This window comes from Eucalyptus grandis, chromosome 1 (genome assembly GCF_016545825.1).
Source record: "Eucalyptus grandis isolate ANBG69807.140 chromosome 1, ASM1654582v1, whole genome shotgun sequence".
NCBI lineage: Eukaryota > Viridiplantae > Streptophyta > Magnoliopsida > Myrtales > Myrtaceae > Eucalyptus > Eucalyptus grandis.
This window is the reverse complement of record NC_052612.1, coordinates 39862886-39884272: the sequence shown is the minus strand read 5'-3', so window position 1 is coordinate 39884272 and position 21387 is coordinate 39862886. Positions and strand designations below refer to the sequence as shown.

The following is a 21387-nucleotide window of genomic DNA, read 5'->3' as shown; positions in this document are numbered from 1 at the left end:
GATTGTTAAATTGGTGGGTTGGGTTATAATTGGTCTAGCCTAAATAAACAAATTTAACACATTTTGATTCATATCTACACAATGCAAATTTGCTAACCAATACTTAACCCAGCACATACTCAACACATACTAGGCTCGGCACATATTACTAATATATTTCCATATTTAACTTAATTCACAAAAACTCAGCCATAACACGAGCAAGAGAGATGAAAGAGAGTTATATAAACAGGCTAAGTTTAAGTATATTGTAAACTCATTTATAACTCATTTAACACAATTTAATGACTCATTTACTCGATGTACTTGAGTCACTTACTTATTATAGCCCATTCAACACTCATATGGATTAAAAAAAACACTCATATGGATTAAAAAACGGATTTATGACTAATTTTGACAGGTCTACTCAAGGGAAAAATTGAAGGATGATCAAGCTGGTGAGGACGGCCGTAATCAACAGACGACCCCGCTCGGCAATGTTTTGCCTGCTCAATCCTCATGCTCGATGTAACTTGAACGTTAATTTTCTACTGTGATCAGGGGAGCTGAAGAGCCTTGCGTCGGCCTTAGTTTTTTACTCTGATCAAGGGAACCGAGATCCCGTGCGCCGGCTTTTGCGCCGGAAAGTCGGAACACTTCGTTGCTAGCACGAAGAAAAACTGAAACGACGAACAGCTTTAGTAGTAAAAACACGCGCGGCATAAATCGCTCCATTCACTCTCTCTCTCTCTCTCTCTCTCTCTCCCCGGGACCGAAGGAGCTGGAGAGGCCGCGGAATTGTTATTGCTCGATTGATTACAAAACGAAACCTTTTGACAAAGAATGTGTACCCAATTACAGTTTCCACGAGAATTCAATCCAACCGAATCAAAGAACGAAAAAAGAAGAAGAGTCGAACTGCTTTCCCTAAATCTAGCTCCGTAAGACGAAGAAACCAAAACCCAGTCAAATTAGTGAAGAGCAGGAGGAGATCAGAAGTGGCAGCCGCAGCAGATGTAGAAGAAGCAGAGCGTGGAGACGAGGACGACGCCCTCCACGACGGACACGATCCGGAAGACGACCCCGTCGATGACGGCCACCTGGAAGCCGACGCTCAGGCTCCTCCTCTTGCCGCCCTTCCACTTGATCCCGGGCAGCTTCCACGGCCGCCCCTCCCTGCCGCCGCCTCCGCCGCCGCCGCCGCCGCTCATCGCCGCCACCGCCTTCTTCAGCGACCACGCCTTCTTCTTCGCCGTCTCCTCCGCCATCTCTCTCTCTCTCTCTCTAGAAGAAGACTTTCGAGCTGGACCTCTGTCTGTGCGGTGGCGGAGAATGACGAGTGATGGCTGGCGAAGGGGGAGCGAAGGGCTTTAAATACGACCGGAGTGGGGCGATGATGCGTCATTGGATTTCTCGAGAAAAGAAAGAAAGGAGTGCGCGAGTGCGGTGCTTGCTGGCCGAGGAAGGTTAAAGGGCGGGGGCAGATTCGACATTTGGCGGAGGGAAGAGGATTAGTTCAGTAACGGGACAGCTAAGACCAGACCACCAACCGTTTAACGACGTTGACGTTTCACCACAGTGATGATCGCTTTACTCCGTTTTTCCACGTTGGCATCTCATGGATTTTGTTAATACAGGTATGGTGTTCAAGAGTCTCCTCTCGGAATATTTATACCCTGATTATTCCATTGAAAAATAAATTATTTAAAACATATTTTCTTAAAAATAATCATTTATATAATTTAAAATGATGGAAAACATTTTCATTATTGATAATAATATATGTCTAAACAATTTTGTATGCAATATAAACGACTGGTTTTGAAAAATCGTTTTCCATGTCATTTATTTTCTGCACAAATAAACGAAGCCTTATATTACAAAAGACTTTTTGTAGAATTTGTTACGGTTTCTGCATCACACAAGATGAATGGGAAGCTCAGGTGGCTATTCATCTTTCCGTGACATGGCTAAGATGCTAGCATTGAAAATTCATAAAACGAAAATTTGATTAGCAAGTTTATGCAAGAAAATATTGAATTAAAGAAAAAATAATTATGATTTATCAGATTATTATCGTTCTTGTGATTAATCAATTGAAAGATATTTCTTAAAAAATAGTTGTTAATATCACAATAGTGGTAAGTGTTTGTTTATGTTTTTACTAACTGACTAATGAGTGCATGAGAACGTTGATCAAGACTTAATTGTAGTTTGACGCCAGCTTGCTTGACAAAATGATACTCTTATTTACATCGAGTGGTATAGCTTAACCTTTTCATTCTAATGGAACACGAGATTCATAAATACATGCGACTTTTTTCGAATTTCCTCTCTAGTAGGTTAGTATATTAAAATTGATCTATCAAATTGTTGCTTTGAATAATGGAATGAGCCTTTACGTATCTTTGCAACAATATCTATTTAAAAGTCTATCACATCACTTAACATGTCAAGTATCACTGTAAAGTTTTAGAACATAATATGTAATTCAATTGGGGCGTTAATGTTCAATTCCCATTTTCATTTCTGTCGGACTCTTTTGGACATAGTTGGTTAGCTAGCACATGCGATGGAACGAACTACCAATTTCAACCAATTAAATTCCCGTAAGTTTATTCAGATCCGATGCTCTTGTCTCCTTTATCGTCTTCCCTAGTGCAAGAACTTTTACTTCACGGAGACTAATCACGTCGACTCGAAGCGAAAACGATGTCCGGGCATCGAATCTACTGGACATTAGATCGCTCCATCTTTTAGGGAGGTGATGGAATCAATTTGGCTGGACTCGTCCCATTCCGCTCAAAAGCTTCTCCCCTAGAAAGAGGAGAAACACTTAGAAAATTCTACGCTGTGGATTCTCCCCCTCTCTCTCCCCAACGGCTCTTTCAAAAGGCACGGCGACAAACGCTTGGTTGTCGAATGTCGATGAGCATCTTTGTCAAATCAGTGGCGTGATTGAAAAGCATTCGTCCGTTAGTTCTTTGACACCTCTCGGTCCTTTCTGTCTTCTATTGTTCTTGGAGATTCGGTTTTCCTATGCAAATTACTTTAATGCGCTGGCCCCTTTGACGTTCTTGATCCAACCCAACGATCCTTCATTTTTCTTCCGTTCCGTAGCGGCCGCTGGGCCAATCTCGCACGTGCTGCGACATCGGTATATTGTCTTATGAGTTATAAAGAAGGCAGTTTTTTGCTCAAAAAAAAAAATAAAAAATAAGGAAGGCAGTTTGGTGTCAAAAAAAAAAAAATAAATAAGGAAGGCAGTTTCGTTTTGTTAGGTAGTCCGAGCGGCTGGCGACATACGTGAAAGTTCAAGGGAGACGAGGCGGTTGCCTGCCCAGCTCATCCATCGTTCAATTTCTTGGTAGTCTTCTTCCTTGCGACGTAAAAAAAGAAGAAAAGAAAAGCTTCAGAGTTTGATTCATGCCCATGCGCCGCTAGGATGGAAATCCGGTACGGGCCATGTGATGTTCGATTCTTGAATGTCCGGGAAGGAGAGACAATCGTTGTGCATTAAATCAATATTCCATTTTTGTTGTCTAGCCGAAGCTCCATAGACGATGAATTACTTGATCAAAGAACATTTCAGGTGTGCATACTACATATCGTCGAAGGATCACTTTCGACTTTATCCAACAATAGGGGTGAGCATCGGTCCAAGGTCAATCATGAATCGACCCTAGATTGGCCCGACCTGTCGGTCTTGGTCTAGTTCTCAGAGAGACTGGATCGGTCCTTGGTCCTAGAATTCTTGGACCAACACTGTGCAGGTCAATTCTCGGTCCTGAGAATTCCGGATCGATTCAACCTGAACCAACCTTAACTATATATATATAATATATTATTTATAATATTTTTATATAGATAAAACCTTAAAATAAATTGTATCAACAACATTAAACACTATTTAGTGAGTAATTCAAGTAATTTTATATTATTATTTAATAACTTAGGTTTTTAATATAATTTACTACATCAATAGTCATAATTTAGGAATGGAGAAAATATTTTTCTGAGAAGTACGTCCAAAAAGGCACCTTATGACATCCCCATCTAGTATTCGTTCTCTTCTGTCTTATTTGTCATGTTAGTCTTCGATTTGCTAAAATTGAAAATAAAAAACAACTTCTCTACTCACCACTCGACACTCACCTCACTCACTTTGGGTCACTCGTGTCGCTCGTCGCTCGATACTTGCTTGGCTTGTTGCTCCCCGCTCGACATTCGATGCTCATTCTGTTCAACGTTCACCCCGCTTGACTCTCTTTGCTTGCTTTTCTTAATTAACCTTGCTCATCATCAAACTTATTGGGTTGGTATGGTCATCGGTTGTCATTTCAAGGAGTACAAAAAATGAAATAAAAAATTATTAGTTAGTCTTAGGTTAACCTTGAAATTAGATAGACCCACATTGGGTTGGGTCGGTCCCTCAATCGTTTTTTACGGAGTACAAAAAATAAAATAAAAAATTATAAGTTCGTCCGGGTTGACCCTAGAACGGACCGAACCCATTGGGTCAGTCTAATCCTCGGTCCTAAGCTTAATAGGGTCGGCCCTCAGTTTAAAAAATTGAGGACCAGTACTGTGCGGGTTAGTTATAGGGTTAGGGGGTGGACCGGCTCAACCCGAACCGTACTCACCCCTATCCAACAACTTTCAGTACTTGCTTCCGTGATAACATGTGGCGTGGGTATCTATCACTGCATGAGTGGTCTTGGCTAATCAGAAACACTGCTGGTGAATTTTTCATGTCCGCTCACTGAGTTACCGACACCACTATATTGAAAGCTTGAAAAATATACGAATGATCGGATTTAAGTGGTGATCACGAGGAAAACATGATGGCTAGTGTGAAAATGCCACCGAAGTGAACAGGTCCATTCCCAAAATTTGGGAACTAGTATCATTTAATTATTTATTCATTCATTTTTGCTACAATGGATTGGGTTTGTACTGGAAGAAAAATTTAAATCAATTTAAAGGGGGAGCATGAATTAAAGTAGTGTAGAGAGACGGGCCTCTTAAGCCACAATTGGTCCAATAGTAGTGTGGCGATCGATGGCTAGAAACAAACCCGAGGCCCATCATGGAGAAGGTGGGTCCCATTCTGAATGGACCGGATAAATCCTCTTAAAGCACGTCAAGTTATTAAAGGAAAATTATTAAAAAAATCTGAAGCATATCACAAATATGCCAATTTAGCTTCAACTTTTCAATTTACTTTAACGGTAAACCTTTTGAAAATTTATTAATATAGTCAATTTAGTTAATTTTGACCGGATGTGGACACCAACCATTTTACACAACGTATTCGATATCAACGTAGACAAATTTATTATTTTTTCATAATTTTTTTGTTCTCTCTATTTTTATTTTTTTATTTCTCCCTCCATGGTGGTTGGTCTTCTTAATGGCCGACAACTAGACACAAGCAAGAGCTCACAAGGGTCAACCTTGACTGTTGAGCGAGGCTCACCTCAAGTCAACCTCATTGGTCTCGAGCAAGGCTCACCCTTGCTAGCACTATAACCTGACAAGGGCCGGACGTGCCAGTTTGAACCTCACTTGGCTAACAAAGTCAGCCCTGGTCGGCTTTCACCTATGGCCGATCGCTAGCCAAATATCACTCGACCCATGGTTCACATTCTTTTGGGGGAAAAAGTCTTATATCTAGCCCGCAAAAATGACGTTTGTCGGATATTGTGAGTTTCATACGGTAAACTACACGATTAATGACCGAGATTCATTCCATTGTCGACCTCGTCTTGGTGGAAAATTCAACCTCTACCTGGTTTTATTTGGCAGGTTTTGATCCCTTCATTTGGTAGGTATTGACGCTCAAATATAGCCTGGACCACAATAGATTGATGAGAGATCGTGGTGCCTGGTCCACAAGACTATTGCTAACCATTATTACAAATGGGCGACTAAGAAAGGTAGCCCTTGTCGATGGAAGGAAATCGGTGAAAGTCGGAAATTGGTATACCGTACGAAGAAGAAGGGCTAGCTGATTGAGCCGAAATATAACTGCTTGCAGATAAAAACACGTTGGGGGTAATAAGGGCGCGTTTAGTAACGATTACATTAAGAACAAATTCTAATTAGAAATGATTATTTTTTATTCTGTTTCCGGGAACTGATTCTGAATAAAAGAATACGTTTGGTAATTGTACAAAATTTATGATTCTAGAATAGAATTGCGTTTGAGTACTTGTGTTTAATTCTATTCCAAAATCAATTTTATTTTAATTTTTAAATAATTTTTATAATTTTATAATTTTATAATTTTGTTCTTCTTCTTTTTTTTTTTCTTTTTTCTCCTATTCTAATTCTTCTTTAGGCCGGTTATCGGCCCGTCGGCTTGGCCTCGCTAGCAGCTAGGCGAGGCTAGCCGGACCTCGCCCTAGCCTAGCAAGCTTGCCGGACCAGTCGCCGGCGAGGGGCGGCGACGGCGGGCAACAGTCACAGGATGGTGGTTGATGAGGAAGAAGAAAAGAGAAGAAGAAGAGTTTTGATTCTCAATTTTGTTCCTGGAACAAGAATCAAATTTTTTTTTTTTTATTCTTGATTCTCGTCCCAAATTGATTTTTGGGAACAAATTTGTTCCGAGAACAAAAATTTTACCAAACGCGATTCTCGTCCCAAACTAATTCCTAACAAAAAATCGAATTGATCTTGTTTGGATGGTTACCAAACAGTGCCTAAGCGAATAGAGCAGAGTTCGGGAATCTTGCATGTAGTTAACATTTGGACTTTCAATAATAATCATTGCTATGCCGAAGAAGATCGATTGTAAAGTATTGGCAATCAATAACGCTCGTCAAATCTTTCTGCAATTTATTTTACCGATTCTTCATCGGCATTTTTATTCATTGTTGTTTATCCCTAGTTCATAAAGTAGCTATACCGATTTCTTCCTGTCTGAATCACGGCATGACCCGATTCAATTCCAAAAAAATCAAAGGATCCAGCCTCTCTGGCGAAAAACGATCTTTCGTCTGACAGATATTTTCAGCGAAACATTTCCAGCACGAGGGATGTAAGCTCGCTGTACACGAAGTGGGACGTGGGACTTAGCGCGAAGGCATTTCTCGACGCTAGAGAGACACCAGAGGTCGTGTGAAGTACATCACTGGATCAGATCGAACCAAGCTCCAGACGATAATCTGCGTGTCGCTTTTTGTATGCCGATCCCAAAAAATCCCCCGAAATGTTCACTTTCGCGGACGCGCGTCCCAAGCACTACTCCCGGTAATAACATCCCGTCGCCATCGCGGTGCCGTGCCGGAGACACGAGAGAGGGGTTTTGACTCTTGAGCTCTTGAATTCCACGAAGGGGTGCTCGTGGAAGTTTTTGCGTGTCCCAGCCACCTCGTGTGGTTAGACGAGCTAGATTTTTTTTTTTGTCTTCGCCAGGTCTATTTCTCCGTCGAGATTGAAGTACTTTTCAGAGATGCCAAATGCTAGTCCCATCGATGACATTACACCTTGCACCTAGCCATTTGAATGCGACGTTTAAATGTACTTTGAGTGCGTTTGAAAAGACTTTTGAGGAAAATTTTTAGAAAAATACAAAGAACTCTGAGTTGAATGTGTTTTTCAAAATGCAAACTGTGTTTGGTAAGTTGTAAACTTATATATTAATATAAATTCAGTTATAAATTGGCGATTCAATCATAAATATTTTTATGTTAGTATCAATTCAATTTAGGTTAAAAATAGTTAGCATGGACATTTTTTCTATAAATTTTTTGGTTTCCAATATTTTGTCCTTTTTTTTTTTTTTATTTTCTTCCTCTTTTCTTACTCTTTTCTTTTTGCTTGTGACTAGTCGCCACTGGCCATTGGCCATAAAAGCATGGCTGGCAACGGTCAACCTTGCTAGATCTAGCAAGGAAAGCCTTGCCGCTCACCCTTGCCTAGGCGTGGCCTAGCAAGGGCAACCCTTGGTGCTCAGGTGAAGCCATTGGCAAAAAGAAAGGAGGATGAAATGGGACGGGAAAAAATTCCAAAATTCAAAAAAAATGTCTATGTATTAATTGTATCACATATAATGACCGATGTTTATGTCAATTTGTTTAGTCTAAATTGACCGGAGGGACCAAATAAGTATTGATGTGAAAATATTTAAGATTAAATTGATCAAATTAAAATATTTATTGCTGAATTAGTATTAATATAATGGATTCATGGCTTTTTTAAGTACTTTTTTTTTTCTTATTATTTGTCGACAAGGTATAAGAAGAAAGACCGATGTACTTGGGGCTTCTCTTGGTCGTCAATCGTCATATCAGATTGGAAGCATACGATACTGAAGAATGCGAGGACATCAGAAGTTAATGATAGTTTTTGGAGGATGAAAAGAGTGTCACTCTTTACAGGTGTCCAACGAGGGACCGCATGTCGGTTTTAAAAGGTGAAGATGGTTTTGTCCTCGAGTCGGGGTCGATCTAAAAATATCATCGCAACCGACGTGAAAGAAAAGGACTTTATCGCAAAAGTGTCGACCCGGCCGATTGACGATCCATTTTACTAGGATGGATAATCTACGAAGAATTCGCTTCTCGCTTTACTAATCATAAAGTAATCAATCGGGGATAAAATTATCTAAAAAGTCGTAAATTTATTAAATTATAATTATTTTAGTCATAGTTTTTTTTAATTATATTAATTTAGTCGTAAATTTTTTGATAATTTGACTAAATATACTAATTTAGTTTTCAATTTTTTTGATGATTTATCAATTTAGTTTTAAACATTTCGACGATTTATCAATTCAATAATTCTACCAATTTTAGGGTCGTTCTCGTTGGATCTAGCAAGGCCTCAACCCTTACTTGTGGCCAATCGCTGCCGTGACCAAAACCGGCCATAGGCCAAAGGGAAAGACCAGAGGAAAAAATATAAAAAAATATACAAAAATTATTCACATTAATCGATCATGCTTCAAAAGATACCATGTCTATGTTAATGATTCTAAGTCAAAATCGATCGAAATGGTTAAATTAGCAAATTATCAAAAAACTTAAGATTAAATTGACATAATTGAAATATTTAAGACTAAAATGACAAGTTCTTAAAATGTTTATTATTACATTTGCACAATTAAATTATGACCGAATTGGCCATTATACATTGACTTTGGAATTTTTCAGATAACTATGCCATTGATGAACACATAGATCCTAAATCATAGCTCAATGAAGAATAAGCTAATTAATTGGAGGGTACTGCTGGTGTTTGAAAACTACTTTGAATGGCAATTGATGGACACAATGTTAAAAAGAAAAGCTAATTAATTATCCGTTATTTGAATACTACACCAAATGAAGTGTAAGTCAACATGAAAAGAAATGTTGGCTATAATCGATTTGAAATGAGTCTAAGATAGAGACAATATGTTGGACTTCCTTGACCTCAAGTGGGGCCGCCTAATTTCTAATCAAGCAATGCACTAAGACTGTATGTAAATTGTAAACTAATAATTTACCTGCATGTGCAAGCCTGATTCCGGACGCTAAATATACCCGGGATTACGTAGGGGTACTGCTAGTGTTCGAAAACCACTCTGATGGCACAATGAAAAAAAAAAGCTAATTAATTAGCCATTATTTGAAAACTACACCAAATGAAGTGTAAGTCAACACTAATTTACTAAAAACAAATTACCACATCAAAACTCGAAAAGATCCCAAACTTTCATGAAAAGAAATGTCATATATAATTGAAATGAGTCCAAAATAAAGATGACATGTTGGACTTTCTTGAAAACCTCGATGGGCACAAGAAAAAAAGCTAATTAATTAGGTTATTTGCCACCAAATGAAGTGTAAGTCAACACTAATTTCTCAAAATCAGACAATGCACTAAGACTGTATATAATCGTAAATGAGTCTATAAATTGATGATTTCTTCAAACAATGCACAAGCTTGATTCCGATGATTTCCTCGCATGTGCAAATATTCCGGACGTTTATACGTGGGGGGGGTACTGCTAGTGTTTGAAAACTACTCTGATGGGCACAAGAAAAAAAAAGCTAATTAATTAGCCGTTATTTGAATACTACACCAAATGAAGTGTAAGTCAACACTAATTTACTAAAAATAAATCACCACATCAAAACTCGAAAAGATTCCAGACTTTCATAAAAAGAAATGTCGGCTATAATCGATTCAAAATGAGTCTAAGATAGAGACGACATGTTGGACTTCCTTGACCTCGAGTGGGGCCGCCGAATTTCTCATCAAACAATGCACTAAGCTTGTATGTAAATTGTAAACTAATGATTTCCTAGCATGTGCGAGCCCAATTCCGGACGCCGAATATACTTGGGATTACGCGGGGGGTACTGCTAGTGTTCGAAAACTACTCTGATGGGCACAATGAAAAAAAAAAGCTAATTAATTAGCCGTTATTTGAAAACTACACCAAATGAAGTGTAAGTCAACACTAATTTACTAAAAACAAATTACCACATCAAAACTCGAAAAGATCCCAGACTTTCGTGAAAAGAAATGTCGGATATAATCAAAGTGAGTTTATGATAGTGATGACATGTTGGACTTCCTTGACCTTGAGTGGGGCCGCCGAATTTCTCATCAAACAATGCACTAAGACTGTATATATAAACTATAAACTAATGATTTCCCCGCATGCGCAAGCCCGATTCCGGACGCTGAATGTACCCAGGATTACGCGGGGTCGGTCGACGACGGGATTTTTGATTCGCCAGAGGAAAGCCGCTGGCCGACTGGGCGCAAATCAGGCCACACGTACCGCTTTTGAGGTGGCGGTAATGGAGCGGGGCGACCCCGGGGCGTCTCCGAGCGGGGGCCCCCCCACCCCGGGCGGTCCGCGATCGATTCGAGTCGCTTCGCCCCGCGCTGACAGCGACCGGGTCAAACTAAAAAGGAGTCATTATATTATTTTATTACTAATACGGACATCGCTTTTGCGCACGAGAACAAAGAAGAGTTCAAAAACCGCCACTCCTCCTCCTCCTCCTTTCTCTTCCTTTTCCTCTTCCTCCTCCTCCTCTTCGGCGCGGCGCGATCTCTCGTCCCCGTCCGTACGCCCGTCCGTACGCCTCGTCGCCTTCGCTGCGGACGGAATCGAATCGGCCCGAGCGGAGCGGGGGCGCGCTCCTCGGGCCTCGGCATTCCCCTAGGTCTCTCCTCCGGCTGCTGCGGCGGCTGCGGCGGCGGCGGGGGCGATCCGAGGGGCTCTCCGATGCATGCGCGCGGCGACGCTCGGGGCTCGTGAAGGAAGAGCGAGCGAGAGAGGGAGAGCGGGAGAAGGATGAAGATGCTTGCGGGGCTAGGGGGCGGCGCCGATCGCTGCCCTTCCCTGGAGATGCTCCTCGTCATTGCCGCTCTGGCCTGCGTCGACGGCGCGCTGGCTCTCCTCGCCTTCTCTCAGGTCTGGTCCCGTCGCCGCGCTCCTCACGGTCTTCGTGCTCGGTCCGTCTGGGGAGCTCTGTTTCTTCCCGAGCGCTGGCTGCTGTTCGGGCGGTTTAGTGATTGTCTTGGTTATCTGCCGCTCGAGCCGTTTCTCGATGTAACTGCACCTTGCTGGATTTTGATGGTTTGAGTGTCTAAAATCAGGCCCTCTGTAGTTTGAACTAAGGATTAGGACCTGGGTGTCTCTAAGGGAGAAACGGTAGGATGACTATCGGAGTGTGTTTTTAGTTGTCGAGCATGTTGAGGCATTTCTTCTCATTGCGATGCGGTGTGCGAGGGACCTCGATGTGTGTTCTTTTTTCGTTGTGTCTCAAGAGGGGATAGAAGTCCCTCTGAAGACTGTTCATGGGTCTACAGAGGGATCGGGTTAACATTAGTTTTAAGCGAGGCTCTCTTGCAAGGTTTGATATCCACTGTGCTTGGGTAGGCAGGTGCTGGAGAATTTACTCTTTCTGGTCTTTCTCAATCCAACCGATCCACATGCTTCTGCATGAAGCATATTTATAGTCAAATATCGTCTGGATTGGATCTTGTGCAGTAGGGAGTTGTTTATTAGAACATAAGTACTGTCAGATGAAGGCCTGCATAGACCATAGTTAGATTTGGATCGTTTTAGAAAGTACTAATTGAATCAGATAAAGTGATATATTCATGACGACTAGATCAGTAGATGTCATCCAGGATAAACTTGCAATATGTGCTTTCACTAAATTTGCAAGTGCTGATCTTGGAATTGGTTGTCTCCCTGTACCTCTCTCTCTTCTCTCCCTGAGCCTGTTTGGCGTGTGACATATGCTTTATTCCCAGGCTTTGCGGATTCATCTACGAGATCAAGAAGCTGGATGGACTCGTCAGAAAGTAAGTATTACTTCATGTCACTTCCCAAAATCTCTAGGGCTAGAAGCTCCAACAGACCTGCTAAACTTGCTGAGCAGTGTAGGAGTTTGGTCATTATGCTTCTCTTAAGTCTTACTATTAATTGTACTGTTTTTTTGCATTGCAAATATTGTCATATTATGGGGCACTTGCCGTTTTCATTCACTGTACTGGGCAATATCAGATGGAAAGTTGTTCTTTGCAGGTACTTCACCTGATGATTGGGTCATCCAACTTGGGTAAGTCCACTTATTGTTTGTGTTGCAAAAATACCAACATTACTGCATATAAAACCAATTGGCAGCCAATTCTGCTGTCCAATATGACTTAAGTCTGGCAGGCAAGAAGTGTAAGTGAACTTTTGCGTCTAATCATGTTCCTCAATGGAGCTTCACTCTACAATCAATCGGGTAGTGTAGAATATTTGGGTATCAATGGACACCTGGCATTATGTTTCATGCTACAATCATCAACTTTTGTGAAAGCGTAGTGTATAATCAACACCTGCCAGTACTCTATTGCTATTCAATGCATATATATGTCTTTTACTACCTTTACAAAGCTGGTTATTGTGTCCGTTTATGGAGAACAAATTCTTTTTGACATGGATATTCTCATTTATTTATTAACTTGTCATAGAAACAATGCAGATCTAGTGCATAGAAGAATTGATCGCATCATTGCTAATACCAACCCTAATCTTTTCTATTGATCCTTACATGCATTATAAAGACGGGCGATTAATGTTGGTTGGTATCCCTTGATACTCCAATTCACCTCAGGCCTACATTGCCTAGAACTTTTGCCATGGACACCGGCTCCAACCACTTGATCATGGCTTGCTCACTAGGCATGTGTTGTAGGTCTGCGTCAATATATGACACAAATCCCTTGAGCGTGTCCTCCGGCACTTCTGGACCCTCTTACGTAAGGACCTCCCATTGAATGAAAACAATCCAATTAGGACCTGTGCTTGTCAATTTCTCTAGAAGGAATTATATGGTCATGGTTATGAATATTAGTAGTTGTCCGACCTATGAGCCCCCTTCTTTTCTTTCTTTCTTTTTTTTTTTTTTGGGTTGTGTAACAAATTGGAAAATAGCCTATATGCAGTTAACCATTGAGGTGACTACTTTCTATAGCATCTTTTTCCTGATCCTATCTATTTGTGCTTTAGCTATTTTGGCTGGGTTCAGTAGAACTGGGCACTTGCTAATTGGAATTCTTCTGCTTTGAATATTAAATTGAAGATGTACCTACTGTGAATTTTTTTTCCGTAGTTCTAGAGAAGATAATGTTTTAACTTTTAATTGTAGCTTGACATGGCTTTTGGCAGGTTATTTCTTGTTTTTTGTGCTTACAGTAGTTGCGAGCTGTGAGAGATGGATCTGCTGGTCCCAAATGTGTGGATTTATCTTCATGGGTATGATTTTCTGGTTCTAATTAATTCCCTCTGGCACTCTTTCAGAGGTTCTCTTGATGTTTTCATTCCATCTTAACAGTGTAAATAATGCTGCAGCCTATCCAAGCATTCTATTTCTAGCTGCATTCCTTCTGCTTTTGTCTTTCTGGTGAGTTTCTCAGTATCTTTAGATGCATTATTAGGCCAGTAAGCTTCTAGTTTTTATGATATGTCTTGCTGTTTAACGCCAGGAACTTTGATATAGAATATCTTGTTATTGCATTAGGGTGTCAGGATGTTTGTTCTGCACATGATTTTTTGATGACTGGATTTGTCGGTGTGGTTAGACATCTCCAACACAAACACAATATACGAGGACTCATTATGTCTTATATGTTAGAATGAGTTTGTACTTGTGGTCTGTGCAGATCTTTCCTATGTGTCTTTGCAGAATGTTTTTGCCTCCTTAGTTATTCTTGTCATATGTGCAAGGTAGGGGGATATCCAAGTAATACGTGTCAATTTGGTGTCTAAGCTTCACTTTGCTCTATCTGTCAAAATTTTTTTGGTAAAAGCTTTTTGTTAAGTATAGATCTTTATATCAATCCTTAGAGGGTCGGGATGGCCTTTTGGCTTAAATATATCTTGGTCAAATTCCTTTGTGCCTCAAATAAGCACATTTTATTTTACTTTTGCCACCTTATAAAATACAATGTCAGCATGTCCATTTGGAAGGACACCTGAAGTAAAGTAGTCAGATTCACTTAAGAGTGTACGTACACCTGTCTTTCTATCCGATTCAGTAATAATTTGTTTGGTATGCATATGCTTCTTCTATGGGCAATGAGTTTTAGGGTCGACTTTTGCCATCAGGCAAAGGATGAAGGGGATGGTGAAGATAATGAAGGGCATAATATGCAGCAGGCCTTGTTGGCAAATTCGACGATCAGACAAGATTGGTCAGATGAGGGAACCAGTTGCAGATGTTGCTCATTCAGAAATATTGAAGTTGAAGGCCGGCAAAAATTTGTTGCTGCGGTACGAAAAAGTTCCATTTGAAGTAATTACTCAAATCAGGATAGAGTACCAATGTATTTCTGCTTTAGTTTCTTCTAAAAATGATTCACAAACAAAAGAGCTGTATCCATTAATGTTTGTTTTCTAATCTGGATCTTCATTTATCTGTTGATTGGATACCACCTTACTTGTATCTGCCTTCCTCAGGTTATCATGCTAGCATTTGTCCTAATGATAGCGTTCGCTGTTATTATCTGGATTGGCAATGGGAAGAATCCCATTGATTCTGTGTCAATTGCTCGGGTATGGTGAGCTATAGGATGTTCTCTTCTATTTCCCTCCCCCACCTCTCTGACCTTTCACGTAAGGGGTAAATTACCTAATCAGTCCTAGACCTATTGTACAGATACCAATTTAGTCCTAAAATTTCCTATTTTGCCAATTTATTCCTAAACTTTTGTGTGGGTTTTCAATGTAATTCTTATTGTCACTTTTCACCAGAAATAGCTGTCATGGTGGTTTAGTCATGGCCGGCTATCCACGTGGCATACCACTATGTCAACGATTTTAGGCAAAAATTGGCTAGAAGAACTATATTTTCGTGCAAAGGTTTAGGACTAAATTGGAAAGTTTAGGACTGAATTGACATTCTTACAATAGGTTTATGACTGATTGGACAATCAAAAATTTTTCTGTATCCTTCTAGTTACTTACTTAACAAGGTGGTACTCCTTTGCTACCGTGCAGACTGCACAAAAATGCGTTCCATTGGTGTTTTGGGAGGGGGGTTTTTGTTTTTTTTATTATTATCATTTTTTTTTTGTTGGGGGGAGGTGTTCATTGTTTTCTCTTGGGGTTGTGGGAGAAGTGGTCTCCTACTGGGGATCACTGGCTGATTATTAGGAGAGCAGAAAAGTAGAGTTACTTAACATGGCTTCCTCTCAAGTAACATTTTATTGTAAACAATTGCTTTATTGCTATTTTTCATAGTCAGTACTTGCAATTATTATGCAGATCTATACACAGATTATTGCAGTAGCATTTCTTTTACTTGGGGGAGCTATAGTATGTTACGGTGAGACACCAATTTCTGGTGAAGCTTACTTTCTACTTTCTTTTAATTCATGCCATATGACAAGCGATAAATAAATGGTCTTTTCATTGATCATTTTCTTCCTGTTGGAGACGAGTGATTAAATATGTCACTACTTCCTGACTTCAATCTTATTTAGAGAATGGGACTATGTTTGGACCCATGGTACTTGTGGAATTTTCTAAAAGCTACTGAAAAAAAGCAATTTGATGGTATCGAGTACTATGGGCTAGTCATGCATGTATGACAGCAACAATTTCCTCGACTTTCATGCCCTTTTCACATTACCTATCTACTGCTTGTCCTCGGATATGAACCATTCCTAGAAATCATTTTGTATAAACTAAAATAGGGCATTTGCTCATGGTTGATGGTAAGTGATAGGCTGCTATAGGCACTTAGAGAAGCCTTGGTGTCAGGTCGATATTGGAATGTTGTTCTTAATCTCCTGATTCAGGATTGGGGTAATGATTAGTCATCAAGTAGTTAGAATAACAAGAAACCATGCTTAATCATCTACTAGTAAATTTCTGTCAAACTATGTTTTAATGCTTTTAGTTAGAAAATTTAAAGCAGACATTTGCTATTAGAAGCAGCTACAGGACATTACAGCTTCTACTACAGGTATACATTGCACTATCAATTCATCTCGTGTTCATTGCTTGATAGAAATTGAAGACAAAAAGAATAAAAGAATGTGGGATATGACACTAATTTAAACCTTTCCTCATGTCAAACACATCTGTTGTAATCAAGGGAGTCATATGTTTTGAGGACATATTTTTATGATTATTAGAGCCTAACTATTTTAACCTCTACTCTCTATTTCTTGGGTTACTTTGACTAATTCCATCGGTGTATGCTTGTTCTTGTTGCTATTAATAACTAAGATCACTCGGAGTTAGATAATCTATCAAATGCTGATTAGTTAGACAAGAAAAGTTCTTAGAATACTCATGAAACTATGCCTCATTTTCGCCCTACGAGTAAGTGGTTTAAGTTGTATCTTGGATATTTTTGGAGCATTCCACATGTGTTGAATGCACCCATTTTGTTTGCTTATTTTGGGTGTAGCTTGTTTAAATTCAAGATCAACTGTTTCAGTATTGTGGATCTATACCTTTTTGTGTCAATGCTCCATTTACTTTTCAGGTATCACTTTGTTCTTAAAATTGAGTAAAGTACGGTCGGAGAGTGCTTCTGGTGATATGTGGAAGGTAAGTTACTAGTCGATCAAACTTTTCATCCTCTTAAGTGCTCTCTGTTGAATAGGGTACCCATTTCATGGAGAGCATATACATGGCACTTCTGCTCTCTCTTGGATTTTTAACTGAATTAGTTTTATGGCTGCTACTTTCTTCACATATGCACAGACTATCCTCTGCCTTGCCTTTTAACTTTTTCTGAAATTTTGTGTATGTATGCAGGTGGGTGGTTTAGCAGCCGTCTGTGTGATTTCTTTTACATCGAGGGCTTCAGTAGCTTTATCTACAGAAACTCCAGTATGTATTGAGCTTATACATACAGGTTTCTTATTGTTTCTCTCAACCAGGCTTCCTAACTTCAATCCGCTATTATATTGCAGCTATTCTATAGTTTGCGCCTCTGGGATATTAAGGGAGTAAAGCAACCACTTCTATTGATTGTTTACTTTTTTATAGGTACAACATTTGATGCCCTTATGATAACCTGCCTACCTCTTAAGAGATGCCTGAAACTAGATGATACAATGCATAAACTGTTATGACTCTTGTACAATCTATGCCAGCATCTGGAAAATGTACTTTCATTTCCTCTTTCTTAATGTCTATCTTTTCCATTTTTTTGCTAGGAAAGTAAAGTCTATCCTGCATTTATAGGATATAATTTCGTTTAATAGCCACGGTAGACTGGGTTCCTGTGTAATGTTTTCTCCCCTGGGGAAAAATATATAGTGGTTGGGGGAAGCATCGGGATCATTTCTGATAAATTCAACTGTACTTGAGGTAAATAAAGATAATATTGGTTTGCCTTCTCTCAATAACTTAAAATAAAGTCAAGGTGCCGAAGCTTTTACACAACCTGTATGAGTTCTCTCTCTTTCTCTCTTGTGTAGCCCTGAGGGGGTTGTGGGGTGGGGGTCAGAATTTGATGGTGTGCATGAATGAAAATAGGGGGAATGAGGAAAAGTTTACTTTGAAGTTTCTGGATACAAAAAGCAGGCCAGATTGATAACTTCAACAGATTTATTTTTATTTTCTCATGCTCAGAAAGAGGTGCTTTGTTATACCAAAATCGGTTGAGTCTTACTAGGGGAATACATAGCATTCAGTTGCGGAACTATTCCTTTTGTTTTATTTTATATTCCGCTAGTATAAGAATCTGTCTGATGGACTATGATTGAGTTTCCCTTGTCTGAATTTTTCTGGAGAATTAATGTTTCCTTCAATGCCAGTGTCTGGGCTGAGTTGAGTAGATTTTATGGGTTGTTTCCAGGTTCATCAGTGCCATCAGCCTTTCTCTTATGGGTGATGAGAGAATTGCCACGTCCAATCACGTCAAATACTCAAGGGGATCATGCAACAGTAACATTTATAAGTTATGGTGCAACAGCTGCACGTCTCTCCAATCAATGGGCTGCTGCAACTAGTTCAAGAAACCAGGTTGCTTGCTAGTCCATCAGTTTTCTGATTAACTATTCTTTTTAAGGGTGTTTTAGGATAGTTTCAAACATGAGGCATATGCAGTACTCCACCTGCACTTTTCTCCCTCCTTCCAGTTAATGGGTGCTCCCCCTCTGTTAATAATTCCTTTGAGGTCCTTAGCGTACTCTCATATATCAATCTCAACAGTATGAAAATTTTGATGTTGCGATGCTCTCGATCTCTTTTTAAAAACACCTCATGCAGGTCTTCTTCACTGTACGTTTCTGCGTTATGTATTTCGTAAGAATGATTTGGGCTTGAAAATCGGTCAAATTCCATTGACAAGGCATTTTAATTGTAGTGTTTTCTTTAGTCCAGGGGAGGGCTCTGCTTTATTTTCAGCTCATAATATTCCTCTTTGATGCTCTCTTTGTGCGAATACAGTGAGTCATTGCGGTAGGGGCGTGATGCCTACCAGACTTGGTTTTAGTCCCACAAGTCAGTTTACATGGCCATAGTATAACATGTTAATTTGCACGTCATTTTCTTATTAGGGAGCAGCGTTGCGTCAATAACCCTTTGAAGATGTTTTCCAGTGTGCGTGCGAATATTGATGCTTAAAGCCTCTTCTTGATGTTTTCCTCTTCCGCATTGGTGACAGGATGTAGGACATTAGTTGACTGCATGCCACAGGCACTGGAAGGAAGTTCCATGCGGGCATCGTATTTGCTTTTGCGTTGCTGACAAATTCTGAGAAGGAAATGCCAGGCGACCAAGAATGGGGTTCTGCCATGATTCTGGCTTTGATGCAGGGTGTCAAGACCAAACATATGTGGGACAGTTCTCGGAGTCTAAAGAATCCGAAAACAACGCACCCTTCTTTAATGAGTGCAGCGGAAACAGATGTATATACTAACAGCTGGACGAAAGAATCTCCCTTTTCCTCAGAATGTGATTATGCCCCCTTTTTCCTTTAAGAGTTAAGGTTTCTTGTGAGTCAGTCCACTCTGCTATTCAATTTCATACCAAGAGAATATTTCTCTCTTACCTAGTTTTGAGAAAGGGCATGTGACCCAATCATCAGACGTTCATGGGGTGTCGTGGATTATGACACTTTATCATGGGTCGAGGAGAAACATGTTTCAGAGCATGTTGGGCTAAAGTGGCGAGCCGTCAATCTGGAGTCTGGACTGGTCAAAAGAGATGACATGTTTCTACAGAACGACTTTTCTTTAAATGAATTCTCTGTACTTTTCAGCATGTTGCATGATACGGGGCACGAGGGATGTACTTCACATGGAGATGCACGCTAGCTTCACATGCACTGTAAGGCCTGCTAGGTTGGTAAAGGCACTGTGGCTACTTAAAACACAGTTGGAGATGGAAGACCTCTTGCATTGGAAGAATATGCCATCAGCTTGGTAATTGCTCGTGTTCCTATTGAAGAGGAATATATCAGTTCTCTTTCCCCTCTGGGGAATACAGTGGCGCAATGGTTGGGACATCGTGCAACAGGCGAATGAGGACGGTCTATACTAGGATTTTTGGCTTAGCATGTGGTTCGTAGATTGGATATAAGAACTTAAGCAAAGCTGCCTCAAAACACTCGCAGGGTCACCTTCGATTGGTGTGTTGTAATTGTAGTGCCCAACATGTAAACATTGGACCAGAAAGGGGGCAAAAGCAAACAACGCAGAATCCGAGTATATAGTGTGATTAGCGAGATTATGGTGATCGTACTAGTGATCGGGCATTGTATATACAAGCGTACAGCATAGGAAAAAGCAGTCTACATTCAGTAATGGCATTTCCAATACCAAACAATTCACATCAAAAGTCTAATAAATATGCACAACCGTCGGCCTCTTTGGAAGACATGCGAGCTTTCAACCTGCATTTCATCTTCAAGCTATGCTAGCAATTAAATCCAGTAGTAGTGCGACACGGTAGGGGTGAGCAATCAGGCTTCTTCAACCCAAGAACTAGCCTTGATTGGTTCGGTTTTACATTCTATGCTTTAAATAGGCCGATTCTACATGTGAACCCGGAACTTGCAAGGTTGGTTCCAATGAAGAAACTAGAATCAAATTGGTTTACCCTTGATCTTAAGTAAGTTTACTCTTTTTTTAAGATAGAAATTATTTATTGAAATTGAATACGATGGACATTTTATCATCCAATAAAAAGAATGTTATTCATGCTTCGCACATACATATTGCATATATAAGAAAACGAGAGAAAAAAAACCTCGGTCAATTCCTGGATAGAACTAGCCAGTCATTTCCAAACCGGTTTTAGGGTCAATAAAATCAATTTCAGGGGTCCAAAATTGTCGTCGACCTTGATGGGGCAGTTTCTAGGCTATTCACCTTAAAACTAATCACCCAACGACATGCGGTGGAGATATTTAATTCTGACTCTGATTGGCAAATGCTGCCACATGCAATGGCGTGAGGGTGTGTTTTTCACTGTGTTGTGGACGTCCAAGTTTCTTAGACCACCGGATTAATCTCATCAATCGCGACAACTCCTTGCTCGACCGTCATCGATTAATTAGCTAGACAAGAGACCCTATTCTTAAGTAGAGCTATGTAGGGATAATTTCACAAATGGCTCCTGAATTTTGGCTAAATGTGCAATATCATTCTTAAACTTTTAATTTGTTCAATTTGATCCATGATTTTTTAATAAATGTTCAATCTAGATCGTAATATTTAATATTATTTTTCCATTAATTTGTGTTTCCAATTTGGTTAGTTTGAATGCTAGAGTAAAAAGTGATGTTATGTGTGGATCATCTATGTAAAATATTTAACTCCAATCAAAACATAATAATGAACATCGTCAAATAACATAAATAGTCATGTTCCCTAATTGAACAACTTAAAATGATCTTTATAAAAGGAATTCATAAAAGGAAAATGCCAAGC

The 21387-nt window shown here is 39.9% G+C and overlaps 2 protein-coding genes across 7 annotated transcripts; one reads left to right on the top strand and one right to left on the bottom strand.

Annotated features, from left to right (window-relative positions):
* Positions 1-770: 770 nt before the first annotated feature.
* LOC108960581 lies at positions 771-1434 on the bottom strand. The gene has a single exon (XM_018876230.2). The coding sequence runs from the start codon at positions 1248-1250 to the stop codon at positions 975-977; it is 276 nt and encodes a 91-aa protein (XP_018731775.2). The 5' UTR covers positions 1251-1434; the 3' UTR covers positions 771-974.
* Positions 1435-10948: 9514 nt separating this feature from the next.
* On the top strand, positions 10949-19694 carry LOC104442111 (tobamovirus multiplication protein 1). Of its 6 annotated transcripts, none has more exons than XM_010055432.3 (13): positions 10949-11404; positions 12253-12303; positions 12527-12560; positions 13658-13744; positions 13841-13892; positions 14578-14761; positions 14948-15043; positions 15755-15833; positions 16986-17050; positions 17261-17335; positions 17419-17494; positions 18309-18475; positions 19119-19694. In XM_010055432.3, the coding sequence occupies exons 1-13, from the start codon at positions 11285-11287 to the stop codon at positions 19131-19133; spliced, it is 1101 nt and encodes a 366-aa protein (XP_010053734.1). In that variant the 5' UTR covers positions 10949-11284; the 3' UTR covers positions 19134-19694. The 6 variants fall into 6 exon arrangements, with proteins under 6 accessions (XP_010053734.1, XP_039169901.1, XP_039169892.1 ...); XM_039313967.1 differs by having other exon boundaries at positions 14572-14761; positions 15755-15815; XM_039313958.1 differs by having other exon boundaries at positions 14572-14761.
* Positions 19695-21387: the final 1693 nt, after the last annotated feature.